Source organism: Cetorhinus maximus, chromosome 8, assembly GCF_964194155.1.
Source record: "Cetorhinus maximus chromosome 8, sCetMax3.hap1.1, whole genome shotgun sequence".
NCBI classification, from domain to species: Eukaryota; Metazoa; Chordata; class Chondrichthyes; order Lamniformes; family Cetorhinidae; genus Cetorhinus; species Cetorhinus maximus.
Window position 1 is genome coordinate 103,895,986 of NC_135886.1, and position 26,970 is coordinate 103,922,955.

Below are 26,970 nucleotides of genomic sequence, written 5' to 3' on the forward strand. Positions count from 1 at the left end.
ATTGCAAAAATGGTAGGACAAATGGGAGATGGCATTCATTCAATACCAAAAATTGCTATGTAGTGTACATCACCAACAAAAAGGATCCACCAACAGATAGCTTTAAGTTCTGTAATCATATTCTCCAACAACGATAACAAAAACAAAAAATGCTGGAAAAACTTGGGTCTGACAGCATCTATGGAGAGAAAGACAGAGTTAACGTTTTGAGTTCGTATGACTCCTCTTCTCCTACAACGATACCTAGGAGCTCATTAAAAACAATCTTCAGTGAGGATTCCACATTCAGCAGATAATATCCTAAGAAAACAGGGTTCTTGGAATCCTGAGGAGGAATCTTTGGTATTGCAGCAAAAATGTCAGAGTTATAGCTTACCAAACATTTGTCTATCCAATCCTGGAATATGCAAATATATGTGTGGGATCCTTATACGGTGTGAGAGATAATAAATAAGATTGAAGCAATCCAAAGACGTGCTGCATGAATCGGTATGGAAAATGCAGCACTGTCACACCCTGGATCAAAGATTTGGAATGGGAATCACTACAGCAAAGGAGGGAGAACAATAGACCGACCATGTTCTATAAAATATGGAATGGACTGGCGGGAATTGACAGAAACAAGCATCTGGTGCCCTATGGCAATGACAAAACATGAGCTAGTCATCTACACAAACTAAAAAGACCATTTGTTTCTAAGACAGTGTATCTCAATGATCTTTCTGGATGGCAGGACACTCAAGGTACAGCTCTAGTGGGGGTGGGGGTGGGGTGGAAAGACTGACAGGGCATTATAGGTATAGATTTAAAAATAATGGAAATAGGTGGGAAAAGAAAAATCTATATAAATTATTGGAAAAAAACAAAAGGGAGGGGGAAGAAACGGAAAGGGGGTGGGGATGGAGGAGGGAGTTCAAGATCTAAAGTTATTGAATTCAATATTCAGTCCGGAAGACTGTAAAGTGCCTAGTCGGAAGATGAGGTGCTGTTCCTCCAGTTTGCGTTGGGCTTCACTGGAACAATGCAGCAAGCCAAGGACAGACATGTGGGCAAGAGAGCAGGGTGGAGTGTTAAAATGGTAAGCGACAGGGAAGTTTGGGTCTTTCTTGCGGACAGACCGCAGGTGTTCTGCAAAGTGGTCGACCAGTTTACATTTGGTCTCTCCAGTGTAGAGGAGACTGCATTGGGAGCAACGAATGCAGTAGACTAAGTTAGGGGAAATGCAAGTGAAATGCTGCTTCACTTGAAAGGAGTGTTTGGGCCCTTGGACGGTGAGGAGAGAGGAAGTGAAGGGGCAGGTGTTGCATCTTCTGCGTGCCATAGGTGGGGGTTGAGGAGTAGGGGGTGATGGAGGAGTGGACCAGGGTGTCCCGGAGGGAACAATCCCTACGGAATGCCGCCGGGGGGGGGTGAAGGGAAGATGTGTTTGGTGGTGGCATCATGCTGGAGTTGGCGGAAATGGCGGAGGATGATCCTTTGAATGCGGAGGCTGGTGGGGTGATAAGTGAGGACAAGGGGGACCCTATCATGTTTCTGGGAGGGAGGAGAAGGCGTGAGGGCGGATGTGCGGGAGATGGGCCGGACACGGTTGAGGGCCCTGTCAACGACTGTGGGTGGAAAACCTCGGTTAAGGAAGAAGGAGGACATGTCAGAGGAACTGTTTTTGAAGGTAGCATCATCAGAAGAGATGCGACGGAGGTGAAGGAACTGAGAGAATGGGATGGAGTCCTTACAGGAAGCGGGGTGTGAGGAGCTGTAGTCGAGGTAGCTGTGGGAGTCGGTAGGCTTGTAATGGATATTGGTGGACAGTCTATCACCAGAAATTGAGACAGGGAGGTCAAGGAAGGGAAGGGAAGTGTCAGAGATGGACCATGTGAAAATGATGGAGGGGTGGAGATTGGAAGCAAAATTAATAAATTTTTCCAGGTCCCGATGAGAGCATGAAGCAGCACCGAAGTAATCATCGATGTACCAGAGAAAGAGTTGTGGGACTGGGGCCGGAGTAGGACTGGAACAAGGAATGTTCCACATACCCCATAAAGAGACAGGCATAGCTGGGGCCCATGCGGGTACCCATAGCCACACCTTTTATTTGGAGGAAGTGAGAGGAGTTAAAGGAGAAATTGTTCAGTGTGAGAACAAGTTCAGCCAGACGGTGGAGAGTAGTGGTGGATGGGGATTGTTCGGGCCTCTGTTCAAGGAAGAAGCTAAGGGCCCTCAGACCATCCCGGTGGGGGATGGAGGTGTAGAGGGATTGGACGTCCATGGTGAAGAGGAAGCGGTTGGGGCCAGGGAACTGGAAATTGTTGATGTGACGTAAGGTGTCAGAGGAATCACGGATGTAGGTGGGAAGGGACTGGACAAGGGGAGATAGAAGGGAGTCAAGATAACGAGAAATGAGCTCCGTGGGGCCTGTGAATAGTTTGTCACAGCCGGTCAGTGTATGTGCTCCCTCTCAGCCACTTTATTAAGTGTACCAGGTGAATGATTCCAACCATTATTGGAACATAGCCATTACCAATATTCCAAGTGCACTGACCACCGGATCACTAAGTTAATGGACATGGTTCATCACAGTTTGTATTTGCAAGGGCAGTTGCAGTTGTCATGGGTAAAGATTGGAGATGCACTGTCCCTGTCCAGTTCAAAAGTGGTTTGAGAAGCCTCTCCCATAAGCAAGGACCTCACGTCTCCTGCTGTGTATACACCTTTACTGCCCAATGACCAGTTAGACAACAGTATCTGCCTGCCATCATGACCTTTTGCTGTGTGTATTGGAAAACATAGGGCAGGATATTGAGTTCGGCGAGCGGGTCCCACCCCCCGCTTGCCGACGCATAAAATGACATGAGATGACGTCGGACAGAATTCCCGATGTCACCCTGCGTCATTTCAATTTTCAGGTCGGCGGGGGTGCAGCCGAATCAGCTGTGCGCCCACCAACCTGTCAACGGCCAATTGAGGCCATTTAAAAACTAATTGAAGTAGTTAAAGGACCTGCCTGTCCAACCTTAAGGTGGTGGGCTTCAGAAAAAGCATGAAACCTCATCCACGGGCGGGATGAGGTTTCCTGTAGGTTTTTAAAAATTTAATAAAAGTTTAATTAAAAGTCATGGACATGTCCCAACTCATGTGAGAGTGTCACAGGAGGGGACATGTCAGGGAAATTTTATTTTTCTGTATTTCACATTTTTGAATTTGGCGCCAATCTCCCTGAGGCAGCACTAGCCTCAGGGAGATCAGTGCGCTCTTTCGCGCACACGCCCGGCTGAGGGAACCCGCCCCCGCCGCCACGGTGGATGTCACGCCTTAATTGGCCCACCCACATAAAATGGCAGTGTGCCCCCGATTGGAGGCGCGCCCACTCCTGAACTCGCCCCCCACCGGGGGGAAAAATTCTTCCCATAACCTTGCACCTTCACTTTCTGAGCCTTGTTTGAAGGCAGATTGAAAGGCACATCGTGGCTCATTGTAAACCAACAAATTTGTTTTTCTTGAAATTATTGAATGAACGGAATGCCGTTTTCTGGTAATGTTTACTTCTTGCTGTCAGTAAAGCATTAAAAGGGTTAGCTTTGCCACAATTCTAGGCAGACAAATTAACATTTCCTGAGTAAACTGATGCTCTGATATCATTGTTATGTGTGTTCACACCTAGGCCTGGAATGCCATTGTGTACCTGCCACACAGGCTAGTTGGACCGAATGGCCTGTTTCTGTGTTATTACTTCCATTGAATAAACTTGTGTTGTTGCTACACCTCAGTGCCAGCCAGGCTGAGACCATTGTGTATAACCATGAGGTCTGGTGATTTAAAAAAAAATTAAAACCAAAAATATTACAGTTTTTATTCTCTGTATTAATAGTCAAAGGTTTTCAGCATTGACTTTGTGTGTCATGTTTGTATTCCTGTAGATATTCTAATTACAGAACAGATATCAAGCAGGAGGTGCAGGACCTTACTCTTCAGAGTCCCAACTGCTGCTCTAAACTGATCTGCAGCTGCCTGACCTCATTTTCCTCGCAGCACACAACGAATGGATCATGTCCAACAAAGTCGCTGCTGCATTAGCCTCTCCACCTTTTCAAGTGGTATTTTTAAAAGCCATTGAAGGGATCCTGATAAATGAGCAAGACCTTTCAAAAGAAACTAAAAGAGCAGGAAAAGACAACCAAGTTTCAGATGAGTGAAGGCTAAATTTAGGATTGATATTTGTTTTACAGTGTTTGTTTAAAATTATCACATTACTGAATATTTGCCAGATGTTTCTGTTATTAAATCATGTAGATTTTGGATTGATTCAATAATTTTTTTTTAGAACAGTTTCCATTACAAAATAGTATCTGCTTTCACAAACCTTCATGTGTCAGCAATGATGACAGTCGTGGCTCAGTTGGCATCTGTAAGGCACAAGTCAGGAGTGTGATGGAATACTCCCCACTTGCCTGTTTGAGTGCAACTCCAACAACACTTAAGAAGCTTGACACCATCCAGGACACAGCAGCCCGCTTGATTGGCACCCCATCCACAAACATTCACTCCCTTCACCACCGATGCACAGTGGCAATAGTGTATACCATCTACAAGATGTAGCAACTCACCAAGGCTTTTTTGACAGCACCTTCCAAATTTGTGACTGCTACTATCTAGAAGGATAAGGGCAGCGGACACATGGGAACACCACCACCTGGAAGTTCCCATCTAAGCAACACACCATCGTGACTTGGAAATATAGCACCCTTCCTTCACTGTCGCTGGATCAAAATCCTGGAACTCCTTTCCTAACAGCACTGTGGGTGTTCCCACACCAAATGGACAAAGCGATTCAAGGCAGTGGCTCACCACCACCTTCTCAAGGGCAATTAGGGATGGGCAATAAATGTTGGCCTAGCCAGCGACGCCCATATCCCCTGAACGATTAACAAAAAAAAAATCACTTTCACCTATGAATCATGAGGTTGTGGATTTAAGCCCGACTTGAGCACACAATCCATGCTGGCACTTCAGTGTGGCACTGATGGAGTGCGACACTGTCGGAGTTGCCATCATCAAAAGCCCCGCCTGCTCTCTTAGCTGAACGTAAAAGATCTCGTATCGTTCAAAGGAGGGCAGGCGGTTTCTCCCTGGCATCTGGACAAAATGTATCACTCAACCATCACTTTAAAAACGATTCAAATTGCAGTTATTCATGGCACTGTGCAGTGCAAAAATTGGCTACCCCATTTCCCAACATTAAAGAAGTGACTAAACTTCAAGTATTTTAGTGGCTGTAAAGTGCTTTGGAATTTCCTGAGGGCGCGTGTGTGTATGTATGTGTAATGTACAATTTCTTTCTTTCCTTCTATTTTATCAGTAAATTCTTCTTCACATAACGATTTATCAAGGTGTTTCACATAGAGCAGTGGAGCCCAAACCCCCATAGCTCTTTAAGAAACAGTTAGATGCTGCAGTCGGGCACGCTCGGATCCCTTGAGATGGGTCAGATTGTGATCTTGAAAATGAACAAATGGGCAGTTTTATTTTAATATTCAGCCAAATTGTTTTAGATAAACATGGTGACACACACATTAACTAGACTCTCCAGTATTTGTGTTTGCCGGCAGCTTTTCTTTAATTCTGTTCAATATCATTCCATCGTGGAAGAATAAATGCACTGTTGACAGTTTTTGCCATCAGAACACATTTGTTCAAACATTTGTTGTCCCTGAGCTGGCGTCACTAGAATTGCTATTGTGCTGTAGACGTCCAGAACTTTCCATTTGTTTGCCTTTAATCCTTTTGCTCTTTGGATGCACAATATCAGATTGGTCCCTGACAAAGAGAATTGGAACAAATTAGTTCCTTATGTTGAAATAGATGAGTTTTTAGTTCAGCTATTGCACTGCAAAATTTGTTGGGCAGTATATCATGGAGCACCCTCCTACAGATTCCAGTGCCACCTGCAACCCCTCAGAAGTAGTTGTTCATATGCAAGCTTTGATGGTGACTTGTCCTCGGCTTTTTCAACCACAAGGCTTGTTGCAAGAATTCCTGATTCACTTCTCGCCTACCCAACGTGCATATTTTTCATAGGAGTTAGAATGGTGCCTGTTTTCTTGATTCATTCCTAAATCAGGGAATGCTGTATCATGCCCCTTCCAGCACCCTGCTGACAGCCAACTCAGTACAAACTGAGCATGTGTCACTGAGTTTTATTGCAAGTGCTACTTGGAAGTGGCACTTGGAGGGGTCTCCACATATCAAAAAGACTTGAAGGTAGTTTTGAACTTTTCCAGATAAAGGAAGTATTCATATACCTTTCATGACCTCTGTACTTTTAAAGTGTAGCTCCTGTTGTGCTATAGGAAATGTTAACGCCAATTTTCATACAGCAAACTCCAACAGCCAGCAGTGAGATAATGACCATATAATCAGTTTTTTAGGTGGTGTTGATTGAGGGTTGAATATGGGCCAGGATACCAGGGATAATGCCTCTGCTCTTCTACATAAAAGTGCCATGGACCTGTTACATCCAGATGAAGTCTCGGTTTAGCTTCTCATCTGAAAGACTGCATCTCAGATGGTGTGGCACTCCCTCAGCACAGCACTGAAGAGCCAGCCTGGATTACAAGATCAAGTCTCAAGTGGGACCTGACCCCACAACCTCCTGACGTAAAGTTGTGAGTGCTACATTCAGTCATAGCTGACACAAGTTGGTTGAAGTTTATGTTAGAACGTTTGTGCAAGGTTTACGTACATGCTTTCTGCCATTTGGGGACAATTCAGTTGAGGATTTAATACAAATTTAATGTTGCTGCCTGCTCAGTGGCTGTGTGTGGTTGTGAGCGAGTAATTGTAGCTCAGGCACTCATTAGGGTGGGGATGTTAGTGATCGACACGTGGAGAATTTTATTTATTTCCAAAAATATACTTTATTTGTAAAAATTATGAAAGTACGTTACAAAACATTTTGACTTGAAACTTACAGAAAGTGCAATAAAATTCAACTTATTTTCCATACAGCATGTTCCACTCTGAGGTGCCTCAATAAAATTTTAATACTCGTGATATTTACAATATACATTCCGTGTCAGGCATGCAAACTGAGGACAAAACATTTCAAGATGACAGAAATTGTAATGCAATTCAATTTTCTCTATACAGCATGCTCTACTCTGAGGCCCTTTCTACATGCCTGGAGTTTCAATGCCTCCATGTATTGCCTTTAAGGTATCTGTGGTGGGGAAGAGACTGTTTCCACCTTCTTGTGGAATGTGCCTTTGCAAAGAAAGTCTGGAGAGAGACGCAGTGGTTTTTGTTGAGGTTCATCCCAAACAGTTCGTGACTCAGGACTCTGTCAGGACTCTGTGCTCTACAGGGTGTTTCCAGGGGGGGACACCAAGATAAACACCAATTATGGCTAGAGGACCATCAGTTTGGTGAATGACGCTCTTTGGCCTGCCCAAAATTTGTTGGTCTTCCAGTGCAAAGAGTTATCCTTGACCAAGTGCTGGAGACTGCCACATTCCAAGGTCCAGGACCAAATGCTGAGGGATGCGCTAAAGCGTAGGACAGCTACCGCAGAGGCGCGATGGGGAAAGATCGCTGTCTAAGGCCTTTTCAGCCATAGCACACAAAGAGGATGGAAACTGTGTAGAACCTCTTGGACATGTGGAGAATTTTATCATTTCGGGCACCTAGGCCCAAGCGCTCCCAGGTCAGCCCTTATTAAAAGCTCCCTTTATTTTGCCCCAACCCCAGAACAGTGCTCCTTACTACACCAGTGTGACATTTTGTTCCCTTTCCCATACTGCCATTCAGTGGCAGTGGCTTTCTTTATTTTTGGCAGGGTGCCTGCCGAAGCACATCTCCTTCTCGCATTCAGTGAGGGCAAGCTCTTATTTCCTCCAGTTTCCCCCCCCTCTTGAAGACCTCCTATTGGAGTTTGACACTATGAATAGCAATTGTCCTCTGGAACCTTACTTAAAAATGGCCATTCGTCATCTGACACCAAATGGTGCTGGAACGAATCACAGCCACCCTACATTGCAACAGTTTGCTCTACAAGAAGTATTTATCTAGCTGTAAAGCGCATTGGCACAACCTGATGAAAAGATAAGGATCGACACCAGTTGGTATGCCAGGGTAAGGATTGCTGTTAGTCTGTACACTAGGGTAAGGATTAATGCTGGTCTGTATGCCAGGGTAAGAATTGATGTCAATCTATTATACGCAATGTTAAAATACCTCTATATCGAGGATTTGGCTGAAAACAATTGAAAGCTGACACATCTTCATGAGCCATTTTTGCGGCCTGTACTGAAAGCTTTAATGCAAAATGAAATGTGATTTGAAACACATAAGAAAAACTAGATGTATAATGACTTTCTTTGAGTCCTTTAAAGTTTTAAGTGGTTTGAGTTAACCACAGGATGAGCTTGCTTGAGGAAGTCTGGCTCTGTAAATATTTTTTCCCTCCATCACAGGAAACAACTTGTGCCAATTAATGAATTTAGAGACTTTCGCCCTTGTGTTGCTTTTTGGCTGCTCTTGTTAAGGTTAGTTTTAAAATCATTATTATTGGGGGTTGCAGGTTCAACGTGAAGCAATTCATATTCTATATTTTGTGTTATTTTTACTGAACACCGTAGCAGCATGTCTCAAACAGCTGCACTTTTAGAGGGTGTGGAAGGCAAAAGCTCTAGATTCAGCTCAAAACGTTCAATGCTGTGATTTGGGAGGGGTGGAGTGTAGGCTTTTTCTGCATGGATGGCTGAAAGGCTTTCCTCATCTGCATCTATATCACGTTAAGAAGATAGCAGGCACCTATCCATGTGACTTCCCTATTGTAGATACATCATCCAAGCAGGTGAAGTCACAACTTGTATTTATATTTTGTGCCTTCAATGTAGTAAAGTGTCCCAAGGCACTTCACAGGAGGATTATTAAACAAAATTTGACACCATAAGGAGGTATCAGGGCACTTGACCAAAAGCTTGTCCAAAGAGGTGGATTTTAAGGAGCCTTTGAAGGAGGAGAGAGAGATGGAGAGGTTTAGGGAGGGAATTCCAGAGCTTAGAATGTGGGCAGCTGAAGGCACAGCCACCAAGAAGGATACACAAGAGACCAGAATTGAAGGAGCACAGATATCTCGGAGGGTTGAATCGCTGGAGGAGGTTAGAGATGGGAGCCAGGAGGGGGCCGAGTCATGCAGGGATTTGAAGATGAGGTTGAGAATTTTAACATTGAGGCACTGCTTCACCGGGAGCCATTGTAGGTCAGCGAGCACAGGGGTGATGGTGAACTGAACTTGGTGAGAGTTTGGATATGGGCTGTAGGGTTTTGGATAATGTCAAGTTTACGAGGAATGGGAGATAGGAGGTTAGCCAGGAGTGCATTAAATAGTCAAATCTAGAGGGAACAAAGACATGGGTGAGGGTTTCAGCAGCAGTGAGGTGAGATAGGGTGGAGCCAAGCAGTGTTATGGAGGTGGAAATAAGTGGCCTAAGTGGTGGAGTAGATGTGTGGTCAGAAGCTCACCTCGGTCAGATGCAACACCAAGGTTGCAAGCAGTCTGGCTCAGGCTCAAAAGTTGCCAAGGAGAGGGATGAAGCTGGTGGCTAGGGAAAGGTAATTTTGATGAGGGCCAAAGACCAAAGCCAAGTGTTTGTAACCTTGAAGGAGAGAGATCTCATCACTGTGACTATTTTTGTGTGCAGCCTAATATCGAACCAGTTTCCACTTCTGTACTCCAGAAAGCAGAGACTTGCACCTGCATACCTTTTGACGGGGTGAGGACATCCCTGATACTTCACTCAAGTTACCATTCTTCAGATGAGCCTACAAATAGTGCCAGTATACTGTTTACTTGGGTTGGGTTTTGGTGCAGATGTTGTAATGAAGGGTGGGCACCTGAAGCACATGCTACCCTCTCCACAGATGCTGATTGACCCATCTCCTCTGATTTTGAACCCATTTTTTATTCCCTGCAGCAATTTGTTTGTTACTTGTACTGAAAAATAGAAAGATTTTATTTAATATGTTGTAAAGCCCAACAGCAGCAAGGTGTTCAAAATCTCTAAGTCAAACAGACCAGAATGACCCAAGTTCAATTTCCGGTCTTTATTTAAGTTAGCTGATCGCAGGTGGGTTGTGGTAGATATGCTACTATTGAACTCAGGAGTCCTGGAATAGGATGGGGTGGGTATTTTTTTAAATTGATTCACGGGATGTGGGCTTCGCTGGCTGGGCCAGCATTTATTGCCCAATCCTAGTTGCCCTTGAGAAGGTGGTGGTGAGCTGCCTTCTTGAACCGCTGCAGTCCGTGGTGTAGGTACACCCACAGTGCTATTAGAGAGGGAGTTCCAGGATTTTGACCTGATGACAGTGAAGGTACGGCTATATATTTCTAAGTCAGGATGGTGAATGATTTGGAGGGGAACTTCTAGGTGGTGGTATTCCCATCTGTCTGCTGCCCTTGTCCTTCTAGATGGTAGTGGTTGTGGGTTTGGAAGGTGCTGTTGAAGGAGCCTTGGTGAATTCCTGCAGTGCATCTTGTAGATGGTTCACACTGCTGCTACTGTGCGTCGGTGGTGGAGGGAGTGAATGTTTGTGGATGTGGTGCCAATCAAGCGGGCTGCTTTGTCCTGGATAAGGTCAAGCTTCTTGAGTGTTGTGGGAGCTGCACTCTTCCAGGCAAGTGGGGAGTATTCCATCACACTCCTGACTTGTGCCTTGTAGATGGTGGACAGGCTTTGGGGCATCAGGGGGTGAGTTACTCGTCACACGATTCCTAGCCTCTGACCTGCTTTTGTAGCCACAGTATTTATATGACTATTCCAGTTCAGTTTCTCGTCAATGGTAACCCCTAGGATGTTGATAGTCGGGGATTCAGTGATGGTAATGCCATTGAATGTCAAGGAGCGATGGTTGGATTCCCTCTTGTTGGAGATAACCATTGCCTGACACTTGTGTGGCACGAATGTTACTTGACACTTGTCAGCCTGGATATAGTCCAGGTCTTGCTGTATTTGGACATGGACTGCTTCAGTATCTGAGGAGTCATGAATAGTGCTAAACATTGTGCAATCATCAGCGAACATCCCCACTTCTCATCTTATGATGGAAGGAAGGTCATTGATGAAGCAGCTGAAGATGATTGGGCCGAGGACACAACCCTGAGGAACTCCTGCAGTGATGTCCTGGAACTGAGATAACTGACCTCCAACAACCACAACCATCTTCCTTTGTGCTAGCTATGACACCAACCATCGGAGAGTTTCCCCCCTGATTCCCGTTAACTCCAGTTATGCTAGGGCTCCTTGATGCCACACCCGGTCAAATGTTGCCTTGATGTCAAGGGCAGTCACTCTCACCTCAGGAGTTCAGCTTTTTTGTCCATGTTTGAAACAAGGCAGTGTAATGAGGTCAGGAGCTGAGTGGCCCTGGCGGAACCCAAACTGGGCGTCAGTGCACAGGTTGTTGCTAAGCAAGTGCTGCATGCTAGCAATGTTGATGACCCCTTCTATTACTTTACTGATGATTGAGAGTAGAGTGTTGGGGTGGTAATTGGCCAGGTTGGATTTGTCCTGTTTTTTGTGTACAGGACATACCTGGGCAATTTTCCACATAGCCGGGTAGATGTCAGTGTTATAGCTGTGCTGGAAAGTTCTGGAGCAGTACAGTTGCCGGATTTTTGTCAAAGCCCATAACCTTTGCAGTATCCAGTGCCTTCAGCCGTTTCTTGATTTCACATGGAGTGAATGGAATGGGCTGAAGACTGGTACCTGTGATGCTGGCGACCTCTGGAGGAGGCCGAGGTGGATCATCCACTCGGCACTTCTGGCTGAAGATTATTGCGAATGCTTCAGCCTTATCTTTTGCACTGATGTGCTGGGCTCCTTCATCACTGAGGATGGGGATATTTGTGGAGCCTCCTCCTCCAACGAGTTGTTTAATTATCCAGCAGCATTCACGACTGGATGTGGCAGGACTGCAGAACTGTTGGCTGTGGAATCGCTTAGTCTTTCCATCATTCGCTGCTTATGTTGTTTGGCAAACGAGCAGTCCTGTGTTAAAACTTCACCAGGTTGACACTTCATTTTTAGGTACGCCTTGCGCTGATCCTGGCACGCCCCCTTGCACTCTTCATTGAACCAGGGTTGATCCCCTGGCTTGATGGTAATGGTAGAGTGGGGGATATGCTGGGCCATGAGGTTACAGATTGTGTTCGAGTACAATTCTTCTGCTGATGGCCCACAGTGTCTCATGGATGCCCAGTCTTGAGTTGCTGGATCTGTTCGAAATCTATCCCATTTAGCACAGTGGTAGTGCCACACAACGCGATGGAGGGTTTCCTCAATTTGAAGGAAGGACTTCGTTCCACAAAGACTTTGCGGTGGTCATTCCTACTGATGCTGTCATGGACTGATGCATCTGTGGCAGTCAGATTGGCAAGGATGAGGTTAAATATGTTGTTCCCTCCTGTTGGTTCCCTCACCACCTGTTGCAGACCCAGTCTAGCAGCTATGTCATTGGCCAGCTCGGTCAGTAGTGGTGCTACCGAGCCACTCTAGGCTATGGACATTGAAGTCCCCCACCCAGAGTACATTCTGCATCCTTGCCACCCTCAGTGCTTCCTCCAAGTGGTGTTCAACATGGAGGAGCACTGATTCATCAGCTGAGGGAGGGGGGTATGTGGTAATCAGCAGGAGGTTTCCTTGCCCATGTTTGACCTGATGCCATGAGACTTCATAGGGTCTGGAGTCGATGTTAAGGACTCCCAGGGCAACTCCCTCCCGACTGTATACCACTGTGCCACCACCTCTGCGGGGTCTGTCCTGCTGGTGGGACAGGATGTAGCCAGGGATGGTGATAGTGGTGTCTGGGACATTATCTGTAAGATATGATTCCGTGAGGATGACGATGTCAGGCTGTTGCTTGACTAGTCTGTGAGAAGCTCTCCCAATTTTGACACTAGCCCCCAGATGTTCGTAAGGAGAACTTTGCAGGGTCAACAGGGCTGAGATTGCCATCGTTGTTTTTGGAGCCGAGGTCGATGCTGGGTGGTCTGTCCGGTTTCACTCCTTTTTTGTGACTTTGTAGTGGTTTGTTACAACTGATTGGCTTGCTAGGCCATTTCAGAGGGCATTCAAGAGTCAACCACAATGCTGTGGGTCTGGAGTCACATGTAGGCCAGACAAGGTGAGGATGACAGATTTCCTTCCCTAAAGGACATTAGTGAACCAGATGGGTTTTTACAACCATCGACAATAGTTCCATGGACATTATTAGACTTTTATTTCCAGATTTTTATTGAACGCGGATTCGAATCCAGGTCCCCAGAGCATTACCCTGGGTCTCTGGATTACTAGTCCAGCGACAATCCCACTACGCCATCGTAATTGGAAGCAGGAACCCTGACAAATTGCTATCAACCCTGAGGCAACATCTCACAGGGGACTTGACAGAGATGTGTAATGTTTAATGGGATAGAGAAAGCAAACCCAAAACAGCACTTTCAGACACAACGGACCGAGAGGGCAAAGGAAGATTCAAGGTGACATCAGGGAATACTTCTGCACTCTTCTTCACAGTGAGAAGAAGAGGGTCGGAATGGGTTTCCAGAAAGAATGATTGGGGCCAGAAAACCAGGCTCACTTAGCAAACAATTAGTCTGTAATGGAATGATACTAGAATAGGTATCCTAGGAAGTTGGGCTGAAGGGAACCTCAATCCAAAACTACCTTGTGAAACAAAAAAAGCAGCAAATGATGGGCTTGCTGTGATGCCATCCAGAGTTGAATAGTCAGCTAACGCTCATGGACTGGATAATGACCACCTCAACAAAGTATATGGCAACTATGGAGCTGTATCCTGGCCAGGGATCTTCGTCTCTGAGAAGAGATTTGGGGTACCGTGGGGGTGGTGGGGGAGGGGAGCGGAGGAGCGGAATTGGGTTTAATGCCCATTCATTATAGAAAGTAAATATAAAGTTGTAGTTTACACAACTGGCCCAAAGCACTAAATGGAAGAGATCTCCTCTTTGAAATGATTGTGCAACAAAAAGTGCTTGTTCCTAACATCCTAGGTATGTTGTGGCATGTTATTTAATGTTCTGTGCGCAGCAGTTTGGAATGTTGTACAATGAGCCAGTTGGGTGTGGAAGAGTATTCTACCAGCTGTTACTTTAAACAGGAGGCTGTTTTTAACAAAGATATTCTGCTGTTTGTTACAAAGAATAGTCCTGGTAAGTTAACAATCGGTGATTAAATACTTGTGTTTATCAGGTTGCCTGGGTCAGTGAAATGTTGACTAGTTTTCTAAGCATTAGAGAACTTGACCCTTTTAAAGATTTTGTCTGTACTTCTTTCCAAGCCTGATGCTCATTGTCTTACAGAGCAATTTAACTTCATGTATTTTGCCAAATTTGAGATGATGCACTTTATGATGTCTAAGATAAAAGCAAAGAAACTGCGGATGCTGGAAATCTAAAACAAAAACAAAAATACCTGGAAAAACTCAGCAGGTCTGACAGCATCTGCGGAGAGGAACACAGTTAACGTTTCGAGTCCGTATGACTCTTCAACAGAACTAAGGAAAAATAGAAAAGAGGTGAAATATAAGCTGGTTTAAGGGGGGGTGGGACAAGTAGAGCTGGATAGAGGGCCAGTGATGTCTATTGTTTTATTAAACTAGTTCGAAAGGAAAAATTCTTTAGGCAGGATTCTTGCTTATAAATTTCAAATCTCTAAGTTATTCCACACATAACTATGGAGTCTTAAAACTGAAACCCTGTATGAAGTAGATTGCTGGGGACACAGTAGGAAGGCTGGATACTATTAGATCACATAGAGTTTCCGTACATAAACTGAAAGCCCCAGCAAGCACCAATCTTTCAGTATTTTCTTGCCTTACCCGCTCAGATTTAAAAAACAGTCGTTTGCTGTATCTGTGCTGCTGTCTTTTTGTAGTTGAGAGTTGTTTGGAATTTAAGACGGGGTGGGGGGTGGGTAGGGGTGGAATGGGGGGTGGGGGCAGTGGGTTCCTTTGCAGACTCTATATAATCTTGGGGAAAAATCTAGCCAATGATGAAGGATTTTGATGGGGTGAAAAGAGACAAGTTATTTGACTTGCTTGCGGAGTCGGTGATGACGGGTCATTAAGAGACGAGGTGCAGTGGTACAGTGAATCCTCTGATGCGCCTGCTCATTCAGATCTATGTGCAATATTGTCAACAGCAATAAAATAAAATGAAGGGGCTTTAAACACATTTATGGGTGGCACCTTTGGTTCGAACTCCCAACTGGCGGAGTGGTTGGGGGAAGGGAATATGCAAGACTTGTACTGTCTACAAGGGAATGAGTTGGATTGAAGTTTTTTTTAATCAAATGGAAGTAAAAGGGAACATCTTTCTGTTAAACATCACATCCAATTGCTCGATCATAGGATTCACTTCAGTGAGCGAGGTTCCTCATTGGTCAGTCTCTTTTATTTTTCTTAGCTTTTTTGAAAGGGTGTAACTTACTTTATTTTTAACTATCTGCCATTTCACTTTGAAATTAGGTGTGTTGATGACTTCATCTGGGAAAAATTGAATGACACATGTTTTGAATGATTCTTGTTTGAATTTAGCCCGAGATTGTAAATGAGATAAATTGCCAAGCAGGGCCGGAGTGAGGCGGTGCACCTTGGATCTAGTCAGATTGCTGGTGATAATCGCCTTTTACCGGTGAGCTGAATTCATTCTCCACACCCCATTTCCTCATGTCATTAGTGCATTTGGATTGTGAAACTGAAAAGTCTCACATCTATCATGTCAAAAAGCCAGCGATTATGGCCACAGACGTGTCACACCTGAAAGGGCAGCATGTCCCCTCAGGCAAGAGGCCACTTAACTGTTAAGGTGCCAATACCTGGCTGACTAAATGCAATTGAATCAAAAGGTAGGAACAGCTACCAAATGAGGAGCAAGCCCTTAGCAGAAAAGTTGAACAATCAATTTCCTCTTTTTTTTAGGTGCTGTATTTGGAGATTCAGTCTGTTATTTTATATATAAAAGCTCTCCCAAGAATAGCATACCTTGTCCCTTAATGACTATTTGAGATTGATCATCTCATCACCAACTTGGAAGCAGCCTTTTCCTAATCACCTTTTCAAGCCATGCACAATTGTAAAAGGCTCTAAGTCTCCTTTTAGGCTTCTCTGCTCCAATGGAATTATATTCAGGAGGAGGAACTATCTCCCTATATTAAGCTACCTTGTATGCTGCCTAGGGTTTCTCGTGCTTTAGAGCACCTGTATTCTCATTTCCACCATCAATTGTAAAAAGTGATGCAAAATAGTTTAATATCTCTGCTATATGTTGTACCTGAAGCAGATTGTTGGGATCCATCCTGAAAGAGGGCAAAATAATACTTTAAGAGACATTAACTGGGAGTCAGGAACTTGAGAAACGAGGAACGAGCAAAAGTGATTGGTTGATGAAAGATCATGACCTGAAACATTAAATCTGTTTTTCTTGCCACAGATGCTCCGGACCTGCTGAGTATTTACAGTATTTTCTGTTCTTATTATTTTTAAATGATTTGATATTCAGAGCAAATTTTGTAACGTGTTGGGTAAATAGTATTACAAATAATGTATTGGTAAGGCCTATAATTTGTTTTCCTTCAGATGAGCTGTGAGACATTCTAACTTGTATTTGTTAGTGATCTATTACTTCGTTAAATGTAATTTTTATTACAGTAATTGTAGACTGCTGTCAGACTTTAGGCCGCAGTTAGTCCACAGCAAAAGTCAAAAACCTGAACTCCAGGCTTGGTCTACCTCTCGGATTGCATTCTCGCCTCTAAGACAGATGTCCCACTCCAGAAACTTGAGCACACAATCCAGGTTGCCACTGTAATGCATTACTGAGAGAGTGCTGCACTATCAGAGGTGTTGTTTTCTCGACGAGACGAAACCAAGATTCCATCTGCCCACAGGAGGATGCAAAAGATTCTAAGACACTGTTCGAAGTGGAGTTGGGTGGCTTGGTGGGGATTCTCACCAGTGTCTTGGCCAATTTTCATCTCTCAACCAACACCATAAATAGATTGTCAGGTCATTATTTCACCATTTTTTGGAGTATGTTGTGTACAAAATGGCTGCCGTATTTCACTACATCACAACAATAATTACTGTCTTTGTTACACAGATCTTGACTCTTGGGTGCAAAGGCTTTAGGGTTGTTTTGTGAACTTACGATGGCTGCAGTAATGTTTAGAAACATAAAAGGGAACATCTGTGATGGGATGGAAGGCAGGAGAGATTAAATGGCACAAGGTTTCATGGAGCAATGCCAAGGGAGTGGTAATGGGATGAGTAAAGAAGCAAAAGATATGTCTGAGGAGGTGTGGACAAGCTTCTTTAAGCAAGGTGAGCAATTAAGAAAAACGGAAGCGTTACCATGGCGCCATTGATGGGATAGGTTTGCACAGGCAGTTTTCAGTATAAATGTGAGCATAGAAATTTATATTGGAAGAGGAGAAAGGCTGATTGAAAAGTTTGACCGAAATGTAGCGACAGGAAGTAAAATTGAAATTGCCTGTTGTGTAAGATTTTTAATACATCATATATAACACAAGCAAAATTGAAATCACTGGGAATAAGTGGGGTTGCGGGAGTGATGGGGGAAACTCCACTGTTTTTTAAAATTCATTCACAGGATTTGGGCTTCGCTGGCTAAGCCAGCATTTATTTCCCATCCCTAGTTGCCCTTGAGAAGGTGGTGGTGAGCTGCCTTCTTGAACCGCTGCAGTTCATGTGGTGTAGGTACATCCACAGTGCTGTTAGGGAGGGAGTTCCAGGATATTGACTCGATGAAGGAACGGCGATATATTTCCAAGTCAGGATAGTGTGTGGCTTGGAGGGGACCACCCAAGTGGTGGTGTTCCCATGTGTCTGCTGCCCTTGTCCTTCTAGGTGGTAGTGGTCGTGGGTTTGGCAGGTGCTGCCTAAGGAGGCTTGGTGAGTTCCTGCACTGCATCTTGTAGATGGTGCACACTGCTGACACTATGCTTCGGTGGTGGAGGAAGTGAATGTTTGTGGATGTGGTGTCAATCAAGCGGGCTGCTTTGTCCTGGGTGGTGTCAAGCTTCTCGATTGTTGTTGGAGCTGTACTCATCCAGGCAAGTGGAGAATATTCCATCACACTCCTGACTTAGCTTTACTGGAACAGCTTGGCTAGGGGTGCAACAAGCTCTGGAGCACACGTCTTCAATACTGTTGCTGGATTATTGTCAGGTCCCATAGCCTTTGCAGTATCTAGTGCCTTCAGCCATTTCTTGATATCATGGGGAGTGAGTCAAATTGGCTGAAGACTGGCATGTGTGACGCTGGGGACCTCTGGAGGAGGCCAAGATGGACCATCCACTCAGCACACCTGGCTGAAGATTGTTTTAAATGCTTCAGCCTTGTCTTTTGCACTGATGTGCTGGGCTCCTCCACCATTGAGGATGGGGATATTTGTGGAGCCTTCTCCTCCAGTGAGTTGTTTAATTGTCCCCCACCATTCATGACTGGATGTGGCAGGACTGCAGAGCTTAGATCTGATCTGTTGCTTGTGGAATCACTTAGCTCTGTCTGTCACTTGCTGCTTATGTTATTATGTTATATAACTTGAGTTATATCTTCACCAGGTTGACACCTCATTTTTAGGTATGCCTGGTGCTGCTCCTGGCATGCCCTCCTGCATTCTTCATTGAACAAGCGTTGATCCCCTGGCTTGATGGTAATGGTAGAATGGGGGATATGCTGCACCATGAGGTTACGGATTGTGGTTGAGTACAATTCTGCTGATGGCCAAAAGCGCCTAATGGATGCCCAGTCTTAAGTTGCTAGATCTGTTTGAAATCTATCCCACTTAGCACAGTGGTAGTGCCACACAACACGATGGAGGGTATCAGAAATGTGAAGGTGAGACTTCATCTCCACAAGGACTGTGCAATGGTTACTCCTGTCGACACTGCCATGGACAGGTACATCTGCGAGGGGCAGGTTGGTGAGAATGAGGTCAAGTATGTTTTTCTCTCTTGTTGGTTCCCTCACCACCTGCCGCAGACCCAGTCTAGCAGCTATGTCATTTAGGATTCAGCCAGTTTGGTCTATAGTGGTGCTACTGAGCCACTTTTGGTGATGGACATTGAAATCCTCTCAGTGTGCATTCTGTGCCCTTGCCAGCCTCAGTGCTTCCTCCAAGCGGTATTTAACATAGAGGAGTACTGATTCTTCAGCAGGAAGCTCATGTTTGAGCTGATGCCATGAGACGTGCTGGGGTCCAGAGTCGATGTTGAGGACTTCCGAAACAATCCCTCCCAACTGTATACCACTGTGCCGCTACCTCTGCTGGCTCTGTCCTGCCAGTGGGACAGGAAAGGAATGATGATGTTGGTGCCTGGGACACTATCGCTAATGTATGATTCCATGATATGACTGTTAGGCTGTTGCTTGACTAGTCTGTGAGACAGCTCTTCCAATTTTGGCACTAGCCCCCAAATGTTAGTCAGGAGGACTTTGCAGGATTGAAAGGACTGAGTTTGCTGTTGTCCTTTCCGTTGCCTAGGTATGTTCAGTTTCATGCCCTTTAGGCCTTTTATCAGCCTGATATGACCTCTGCCACCTAGAAGGACAAGGGCAGCAGGTGCATGGGAACACCATGACCTGCACGTTCTCATCCAAGCCACTCGTCATCCTGTTTTGAAACTATTGCCATTCCTTCATTGTCACTGAATCAGAATCCTGGAACCCCCTTCATTACAGCACTGTGGGTGTACCTGCACTACATGGACTGTCGCAGTTCAAGATGGCTCACTACCACCGCCTCGAGAACACTTGTAATGAGCAGCAAATACCAGTGATTGCGCCCATCCCATGGAAGAATTTTTAAAAATGACTGATGGATTGTTTGACACTAAAATTTTGCATATAGCATGCATTTCCTATAGGTATACATATCTGTAACAATTTTCTATCATTACTTTTTCATGTGTCATTTCGTTTTCAATGACTGAAGGGCATAGTGCTATAAGTGAAGCTTGTAAAAACCGATGTAAAACTGAATCTAATGCACACCATATTTTGGAAGGGGGAAGAGAATGAGGAGAAACTCTAAGGGACTTAACTCCGTTTTGAATGTTCATCTGGCAAGGTATTAGATGCCATAATGCTGTAACTTATACATTTTTTGTGTTTGCAAATCAATAGTGGGAGGTAGAGAAAAAGAACATTCAAACAAAGTTGCTTGCACTTTTAAGCAATTTTGTAAATTGGCAGCAGGTCTAGAGGTTTGCTAATAGTAATTGGTGATGGGCGAAATCTTGGCCATGGTACAGATGTAGTTAGACAGTGATGAACATTGAAATCTGCACTCCTGACCCAGATAACCTGCAAGCAACACCAGAGGAGGTTGACTAGTTATTTCTTGCATGTTGCTAACAGCTGAAGGATTATGGTTTAAAACCTCTTTCCACCAAGAATTTGCTTTTTGTACAATGGAATAGCACTTCGTGTACATACACTGCTGACCTCGAGACTCTTTGCTTTGACCTCTGCCTCAGTAGAAAATCCCAGATGCAGAGAGCAGCAGTGTGTGTACATAAACTGCATTCCTGAAGTTGACCTCTGACGTATCAACATTAATAATGGATTATGATCACCAGCAGCAATCTTCAGCTCAGACTTTGTATGCCACGATATCATGCACACAGGAGTAATACATTAGGGCAGTTACACTACACTAAATATGAATGTTATTAGCTCTCAGCTTGACTTCCCCTTTTCTCTGCCCTCGTTCTCTTACAGGCAGTGCCTTATGATATTGTCTAGTTCCATTGTTACCAATAGTTGCCCTTGCCTGAGTGGTCATTCTTTTTGTTTGACAATTAGGCGAGTGGGTGCTAAAGCCAACTACCAAGAAAGGGAGGGTAAGGTTGGGTGAAGTCGATGTAACATGATCTGACACAGGACTGCAGACTTAAATCTCTCTCTTCCCATCCTGCCATTTTCAATATTTGTGCACCATTGAGATCACTGGCGATCAAACCATGACATTCTCCTCAACCATGTGGCTTGGTAGAAGCATCAGGCATGGAGGAGTGTGGGGAAGGGGAAAAGAACCCTGTTCTCAAACTCTACCCATTTTTAAAAAAAAGAAATTACACTCGGTAAATCAGTCCCTCTCTCTGTAACTTCCTCCAGCCCTACAACCCTCTGAGAGCTTGACATTCCTTCAACTTTGGAAATTTCCTGCCTCTGGAGTGAAAATCCAGGCCCAAGTGTCAACTGCAGTGTTTCTGCTCCTTTAGTAGCTACTCCTTCCTACTCTTGTATAACTCTTGTAAATCCTCCTTTCAAGCTCAAAGATAAAAGCAAAAAACTGCGGATGCTGGAAATCCAAAACAAAAACAAAAATACCTGGAAAAACTCAGCAGATCTGGCAGCATCTGCGGATAGGAGCACAGTTAACGTTTCGAGTCTGAATGACCCTTCAACAGAACTAAGTAAAAATAGAAGAGAGGTGAAATATAAGCTGGTTTAAGGGGGGGTGGGACAAGTAGAGCTGGATAAAGGGCCAGTGATAAGTGGAGATAACCAAAATATGTCACAGACAAAAGGACAAAGAGGTGTTGAAGGTAGTGACATTATCTAAGGAATGTGCTAATTAAGGGTAGAAAGCAGGACAAGCAAGGTACAGATAGCCCTAGTGGGGGTGGGGTGGGGTGAAGGAATCGAAAAAGGTAGAGATAAAACAATGGATGGAAATACATTTAAAAAGAATGGAATTAGGTGGGAAAAGAAAAATCTATATAAATTATTGGGAAAAAAAAGGGGGTGGAATCGGAAAGGGGGTGGGGATGGAGGAGAGAGTTCATGATCTAAAATGGTTGAACACAATATTCAGACCGGAAGGCTGTAAAGTGGCTAGTTGGAAGATGAGGTGCTGTTCCTCCAGTTTGCGTTGAGCTTCACTGGAACAATGCAGCCGGCCAAGCTCAGACATGTGGGCATGAGAGCAGGGTGGAGTGTTGAAATGGCAAGCAACAGGGAGGTCTGGGTAATGCGGACAGACCGAAGGTGTTCTGCAAAGCGGTCACCCAGTCTGCATTTGGTCTCTCCAATGTAGAGGAAACCGCATTGGGAGCAACGAATGCAGTAGACTAAATTGAGGAAAGTGCAAGTGAAATGCTGCTTCACTTGAAAGGAGTGTTTGGGTCCTTGGACGGTGAGGAGAGGGGAAGTGAAGGGGCAGGTGTTACACCTTCTGCGGTTGCATGGGAAGGTGCCGTAGGAGGGGGTTGAGGTGTAGGAGGTGATGGAGGAGTGGACCAGGGTGTCCGGGAGGGAACGATCCCTGCAGAATGCCGCCGGGGGGGTGAAGGGAAGATGTGTTTGGTGGTGGCATCATGCTGGAGTTGGCGGAGGATGATCCTTTGAATGCGGAGGCTGGTGGGGTGATAAGTGAGGACAAGGGGGACCCTATCATGTTTCTGGGAGGGAGAGGAAGGTGTGAGGGCGGATGCCTCTCCTTTCAAGCTCCCTTGCAGCTTGTGCTGGAGTAGGCTTAGATGTGTACAATACAAACAATAAACATGTTGTTCTGCAGGTAAATAACTCATTGTTTCTCTGACTGTTTCTACCTGTCTTGCCAGCTTGATGTGCTCTTCCATTAAACACTCCCCACCTGGAGGCACTGACCTACTCTCCTGGTGTTCACCTTGCATAGCTGGCGTATAACCCTTCTTTGCCACTAAACAGATAACCTGACAAACGTTTGCTCTTCTAGAGAGAGCTGACCTTTTTGTACTCCTCCTTCAACTTTAATTGATCATTGTAAAGACTTTCCTTTCATTGATCTATTCTGTTGTATCATTAACCAGCCAGGTTTTATCTCCACTGGGCCTGTCTGATCTTCCCCTCTCTTGACTTCAGTGAGATCCCAAGTTCCAATATCCCTCTCACCATTCTTAAAATGTGTCCCTCCAGAATGACCTGGTCACGTCTGCTCTCTGGACTCTTCCTCACCACCAGCGTTAGTGTTTAGAGATAGGGTAAACACTAACTAATGAAGGGGAGACCTCATGCCCTCTAGCCACACCCTATTGTTCTTGCCTCATTAAGGGGCAGAGTTGTAGAAGCTGCTATTAACTCTTAAATTTGCCTTTATCTCAAAAGTGCTGACTTAATCCATCATTACCAATATGGTTTTCAAAGTGTTGCCTTCTGAAGTCTTCTACTTGAGCAGTTTTGATCATTTGTTGGTGGAATTAGTTCTACTACTTCAAGGAGATCATAGATGTGTGTGACTGAAAGACTGGTACATGATGCCTGTGGATTCTTTGAAAACTTCTTATGATTGGTGGGCATAATTAGATGTATATTTTGTGGTACGATCCTTTGTCACACAAATTATTTTGGAACTTCAGAATTGGCAGTATAGATTAAATCTCCCCACCCCCTCAGCCCAGTCAAAGCTTGTCAACTATTGCCTTTTTGGTGAATACTTAGATTAATGGCAGGCTTGGTTTGTTTTTGCTAAGAATTTGGGTAAGTGGTCGCAACCTGAGGAAGTTCAGTGATCGCTAGCTTTTGCAAGATATGTACACATCCCAAATTTACTTTCTCATGCCATTGGATTTTGAAAGCTTTTGTTAGAGTTTGGCAAGAATCCTGATCACACAAGAGTCAAAGGAAACAATATGGTTACTTAGAGTAGCAATGCAACTTCCATCTCCTCTCCTCTCTCTGCAGTGAAACCAAATAATTGGAAATTGCCCAAATGTCAGTTCATTTTGGATGGAGATTGTTGTGGTCTCATTGGGCTATTTGCATGAGATTTAAAATGGAACAAGTGGAAGCATGACCCCCAAACCCAGTAGTTGACCTATTCACTTTATTGTTGTTGAATTGGTTTTATTCTAACCTATGAAGGGTTTTAGTGAGGAAACATTTTTGTATGTTTGAATTTTCCATATAGCTGTCTGAGGAATGGAATCGGTTTTGTCCCAGGTGTCTGCCTGCAATTCTGCCTCAGTTGGTGTGGCAAGGGACAGGGGTAGAGATTACTTGAAAGCATTGTGCCATCGATGGGGTAGATGCGGCATCAGGAAGGGTGCAGTGTGAATGGGACTAAGGTTTACATGTATCAGTAGAACTTATGTGGCGCTGTTCATGAAAAAAAGGAGGACACGCTATTCCAATATGAGGAGGTGGAGCTGTGTGTAACTTCACCTGTAGTGGCTATACTTTCCTAAGACAATTGGAGGCCAGTTGTTCTTAGGCACATCTTTGGATTAATTAGAAGTCAGATTGATTTTACTTATTAAATGCGAGTCCTGATGTTGATTAAATGATATTTTCTATTGCTCTGACTTTTTTCTGGAGGTTGGAAGTAATTGTATGTTTTTAATATTTTAAGAATTGTGACACCAAAATTTTCACATGTGGCAATTGAATTAAGTTCCAGCAGATCACTGTCTTATTTTTCTTCATTTTGTAGGATCCTTTTTCTAATGCAGTCCCGAGCCTCAGTTCAGAGCGTGTGTTCCAGGGGTAGTTAACCCTTGACTTCCCCATAGGACAGTTGTGTCACACAGCAGTTATGGTTTCCAGAGCAGTGCAATGTTGGGAGACGACGTCTTAGACATAGTAAGAGATTTTTAGCAAATTCCCACACCCCACACTGCTTCACAAGGCATAACAATGCAAGGATAAGAAATGAAAGCAAAAAACTGCGGATGCTGGAAATCCAAAACAAAAACAGAAACAGAAATACCTGGAAAAACTCAGCAGGTCTGGCAGCATCGGTGGAGGAGAGCACAGTTGACGTTTTGAGTCCTCATGACCCTTCAACAGAACGGAAACTTCAACAGTTCTGTTGAAGGGTCATGAGGAATCGAAACGTCAACTGTGCTCTCCTCCGCCAATGCTGCCAGACCTGCTGAGTTTTTCCAAGGATAAGAAATGGTTTGATGTTTATGGTCTGACATTTAATTATTTTTCTTCTTTTTCCCTTCAGCTTTGAATCAGTAACCTGAAGGTGGATTATATCCGTGTTAAAGAAATGGACACTGTAACACACATTGCCAAGGATGAGTTAGAAGAGCTCCATGAGGCTTTTAAAAAAGTTGGTGAGTAGTCCTTGGAAAGTTGCTGCCTCCTGATCAACTGTACAAAGCAAACTGTGGTCCTGTAACCTACATAAACATAGCCATTCATTGTGGAAAATTTAGCTATGGTGCTATGAGGTTCTATATCTTCTAATCATTTGGTGATGCCTCTAAGATTTTAGTGAAGAATAATGGTAGACCTATGAAATTTCCACTCTGCTTGAGCTGTGAAGATGAACCAATTGTTTGGCTCACTCACACTACATACTTCCAAACCAATGTCCCTGTTTTCTTTTCTCGACACTGTCAATTGATAGAATTGTTCATCTCCCTTTATCTTTGGACACCACAGCTAGGGTGGCATATCCACTGCATAAAATCAACAGCCCCCACTACCGCCTCCTCCCCCAAAAGGACAAAATTGACAAAATCAAACCTGTCTGTGTTTCTTTTAATATCAGTGTGGCTTACTGGTATAATATAAATACAAGTTGTTGTAAACTTACTTTTCAGTGCAGCCATTTGCTATTTTGGCTGGTATATTTTAGTGATATTGTTGCACTAGGTGAATAGACTGAGAGCACGGGTTAGTATGCATTAGCAATTCCCTTCCTTCTGTTTGGCAGAGTTATGGGGGAGGACATTGTTCTCGCTTTTGCCATCAGTCAATGGGAGCTCTGTCATGCTCATTCATGCTCACATACACATGTATGCTATCTTGATCACACTCATGCTAATGCGTGTGTGCATGCATGCAACTGCGTGCACGCATACGAACGTACGAATTAGGAGCAGGAGTAGGCCAGTCAGTCCCTCAAGCCCGCTCCTCCATTCAATAAGATTATGGCTGACCTGATTTTAACCTCAACTTCACATTCCTGCCTACCCCCAAATAACCTTTCACCCCCTTGCAACAGGATTTTCTACATTTTCTGGGGGAATTCTTCTGGTTTTGAAAATCTTGTTCTTCAGTTTATTTCTCCATTACAAATGCAACTTGCGCTTTTGAGTGATAGCTCAAACCCAGCCTGTCTATCTCACTGATACATTTTTCTTACCATTTATACAAGTCAGGGGCTTTTTACTGACATGAACATGGGCTTATGATGTGATTTGTCTGATTTTTATATTTACTTTCATTCGTGTGGAAATTTTGGAATGAGGAGAGATAGAGCTTCATTTGATAATTATGTATATCCGTTTGCATTTGCACATGACTCGTAACCTGAGACCATCTCCAAATTATCCACTTTGATACTGATATGCTAGTTTCCAGTTTAACAGTATGAGCAAATTTACGGTGATTCCTTACAGATAGTCAGACAGAAGTTGAACCTGCACCACTTGAGGTTAGTGACTTATTTTGTTCATGTTGGCCATTCATTATTAACTTGGAAAAAGGGCTCAAATACACACTTGTGTCTAACACTGATCTATAGCCAATATATTAGTTTTATTTTTAATTAAACAGCACACATTTGAGATTGTGGCATCAAAAAAGCTAAACGCCACCTTCCCAATGCATAATAGTGGGCAGTAGCTTCCTGAAAATGGACGACACGCTCTGACCTCAGTTTTCCATGAGTGAGAATTTGGAGTTAAGCTCTGTCAGTTATGTCATTAGTGACGTTCTGAACCTCTAAGACCAAAGGAAATCTCTAATGATTGTTACTAATGTGCTCAAAAGGTTGGCAGATTTCCATGGTACCTAATTTTTCAGATTTAATGCAGGCCTCTGACTCATGGGCCAGAATTTTGAGCTCAGTGGGTGGGCGCGGTTGGTGGGCCTGGGAGTGGCTGGGAAACGGCCTGCCGCCTGCGATGGGCCCCCGACTGCGATTTCATG

At 44.3% G+C, this 26,970-nt stretch overlaps 1 protein-coding gene across 3 annotated transcripts in view; it reads left to right on the top strand.

Annotated features, from left to right (window-relative positions):
• Positions 1-26,970, top strand: part of LOC144683851 (plastin-3-like) — a 127,426-nt gene that overhangs the window by 36,401 nt on the left and 64,055 nt on the right. For 2 of the 3 annotated variants that reach the window (XM_078547355.1, XM_078547356.1), the window contains exon 2: positions 25,034-25,145. In XM_078547355.1, coding sequence (XP_078403481.1) covers positions 25,079-25,145 — 67 coding nt within the window. In that variant the 5' untranslated portion in view covers positions 25,034-25,078. Of the gene's footprint in view, positions 1-17,373; positions 17,398-25,033; positions 25,146-26,970 lie in introns of those variants that run through there. The other variant, XM_078547358.1, reaches the window with a different exon arrangement.